This window comes from Penaeus vannamei, chromosome 9, assembly GCF_042767895.1.
Source record: "Penaeus vannamei isolate JL-2024 chromosome 9, ASM4276789v1, whole genome shotgun sequence".
NCBI lineage: Eukaryota > Metazoa > Arthropoda > Malacostraca > Decapoda > Penaeidae > Penaeus > Penaeus vannamei.
In genome coordinates this window covers 671,828-674,327 of record NC_091557.1, presented here as the reverse complement: position 1 = coordinate 674,327, position 2,500 = coordinate 671,828, and the positions used below count along the sequence as shown (strand labels likewise).

At 46.2% G+C, this 2,500-nt stretch overlaps 1 protein-coding gene across 1 annotated transcript in view; it reads left to right on the top strand.

The window, feature by feature from the left end:
- The window catches only part of LOC113806128 (sushi, von Willebrand factor type A, EGF and pentraxin domain-containing protein 1-like), an 84,131-nt gene that overhangs the window by 64,243 nt on the left and 17,388 nt on the right, over positions 1-2,500 (top strand). The window contains exons 14-15 of the mRNA XM_070125924.1: positions 1-563; positions 708-908. The exon at positions 1-563 is cut by the window's left edge and continues 81 nt beyond it. Coding sequence (XP_069982025.1) covers positions 1-563; positions 708-908 — 764 coding nt within the window. The remainder of the gene's footprint in view (positions 564-707; positions 909-2,500) is intronic.

The window sequence follows — 2,500 nt, the reverse complement described above, 5'->3', positions numbered from 1 at the left end:
GACGGTGGCCGAGAACCTCGTCCTGTCGGGCGGAGACGACGCGTCGGACCAAGCTCCCGCCAGCGACGACAACCGCATGTTCGTCGCGGGCCCGAAGGAGCGGCCGCGGGGCCCGGCGACGAGCCAAGCGACGAGCCAAGCGACGAGCCAGGCGACGGGCCAGGGCCAGGACCCCATCATCAACGAGCACGACAGAGTCCGGCCGTTCACCTTCAAGGTGAACTCGAAGCCGCTGGCGCCCGCGAGCACCGCCACGGCGCCGCCGCCCCGAACCGCGAAGACGACGGCGAGCGCTGCCCCTGGCACGGCCGCCCCGACGCCGGCGAGGACGACGAGCGATGCCCCGGCGGAGGTCAGGGACGCCCTCGAGGTGGGCAAGAAGCTGAAGAGTCCCCTCTACGACTTCTACCGGCTCCTGCGCGTCGAGAACGAGTCCTCCAGCGAAGTCGGGAAGAAGGAGGCGTGGCCGAATCTCGTGCGAGTCCCGCGAGGAGCGGCCGAGAGAGAGAAGAAGGAGAAGAAACGCAAGCAGAGGAACAAATGGAAGAAGAAGGGCAAAAAAGGTCAGTTCAAGAGTCATTTCTTCAAGGCAACGTTCGCAACAGACATATTATTAGCTTTCAAATTGTAAGATCTAAAGGAATTCAGTTCTCAGGCCAAACCGTGTATCGGCGAGCCTCAGCGCCTCCCGCTCTCTCCCGCCGCAGTGCCCCGCTGCCAGGCCATTCCGAGCCAGCCGTACCTGCGCGTGGAGGTGGCCCGCTCCGGCCGCGACAAGAACTACACGTACTCGGCGGGGGCGCGCATCAAGGTGACCTGCCTGCACGGCTACGGCCTCAACATCGGCAACAAGACCGCCAAATGCGCCAAAGGCAAATGGAAGCCCAAGAAACCAGAATGCGTGACGCGTGAGTATCCGCGCCCTTTTCCTCCCTCAGGGCGCCCAGCATGTGAGCTTGAGACCAAAGGCGCTTCGCCCTCGCCGCCGCCCCTCGCGCCATGCCGGTGCCGCCCTAGAGTACCTAGAGCATGCAGGCAATGCCCGAATGCGTACCCATGCCCGACCGTGACCTCTTAGCATACCGTCACCCGTAGACCTGCCACCCTAACACATCCCGTGAGTATGTCCGCCCAGTAAGCACGAAGCCTAGGTGTGTAGATGCCAATAACATAGAGCCCAAAGTTGCGCAGCGTGTAAGCGACATGGCGAGAGACCTCGTGCCTAATCCCTAATCCCTGAGTCCGTGTTGGATTAGCTGTCTGTGCCTCCTGTCTGCCTCGTGCGGTGTCAGAACATAGAAGATTCTGACGCATAAAACTCTTGTCCTTGGTCATGCAACCTTGTGTCTAACCCGTCCAGGTGTTGCTTCTGTCTTTTTAAAAATTGGCCCCGTGCTCTAACTTTAAATTCTAATGATAAATAAAGGAATGAGGGAGAGAGATCAACAAATATATAAACGACTGACTTTTAAAAAAATTAAAAAAAACACCAGTGTATATAAAAAATATTTAGAAATAGTATCATCAGCATTATGAACATTACTGCTACTAGTAGTGTCTGTAGTGGTTTGTTTAGATGTTTTTTATTACTATCATTATCATCACTATTTTTTACTACTACTATAAACTTTTATCTTTTATTATTATTATTATTATCAATGTTATTATTCTTATAAATATTATTATCAATGTTATTATTCTTATTATAATTATTATTAATAATATATTTATTACTGTTATTATTATCATCATCGTTATCATTGCCATTATTATTATCATCACTATTACTATTTCTATTGTTAACATTAATGCCTATTATCATTGGTTATAATTGTTCTAGCTGTTATTATCATTATTTTCGTTTTCCTGATTTTCTGTACATTTCTTTACGCAAATTAGATATTAACTACACCTTTGCTTGGTTCCTTAATTCCGTTTTATTCACATTACTCCCATTATTATCTTTGATTCACTTTTTTCAGATCCTTATAAATTTTTATGTTCATGCCCTGTGTCTTACATGGAAGCATACAAGATCCCAAGATTATTACAGTAGCACTCACACAGAAATTAATGTTTTGTCGTTGCTAGATCACGCATTAGTGGCATGAGTAACCGCGTCGTCTTCATAGGTTGAGCAAGGCAATTTAAGACAGGTAGCACCACTATCTCGTAGAAAATCCTAGGTGGCAACTGCCTTCTTTTATTGTTATTAATATAGTTTTTATTTCTTTGTTTGCTTGTTTTTTCGATTGTTTTTACGAGTGTAATATAGTATTTCCAAAGTAAATATGCTAAGCAATTTATGTAAAAAAAGAAAAAAAAAATCGCAGAGATTGACAGGGCCAAAAAAGGGGTGGAGCTATTGACATCATTGCTTGTAGCTAATATAAGGGTCTTAAAATCTTAGATATAGCTGGATATATATTGTTTGTGTAATTTATTTGGTATTATGATTACCAGATTTTTTTTTTTATCTAATATTTTATTTAAGATAACA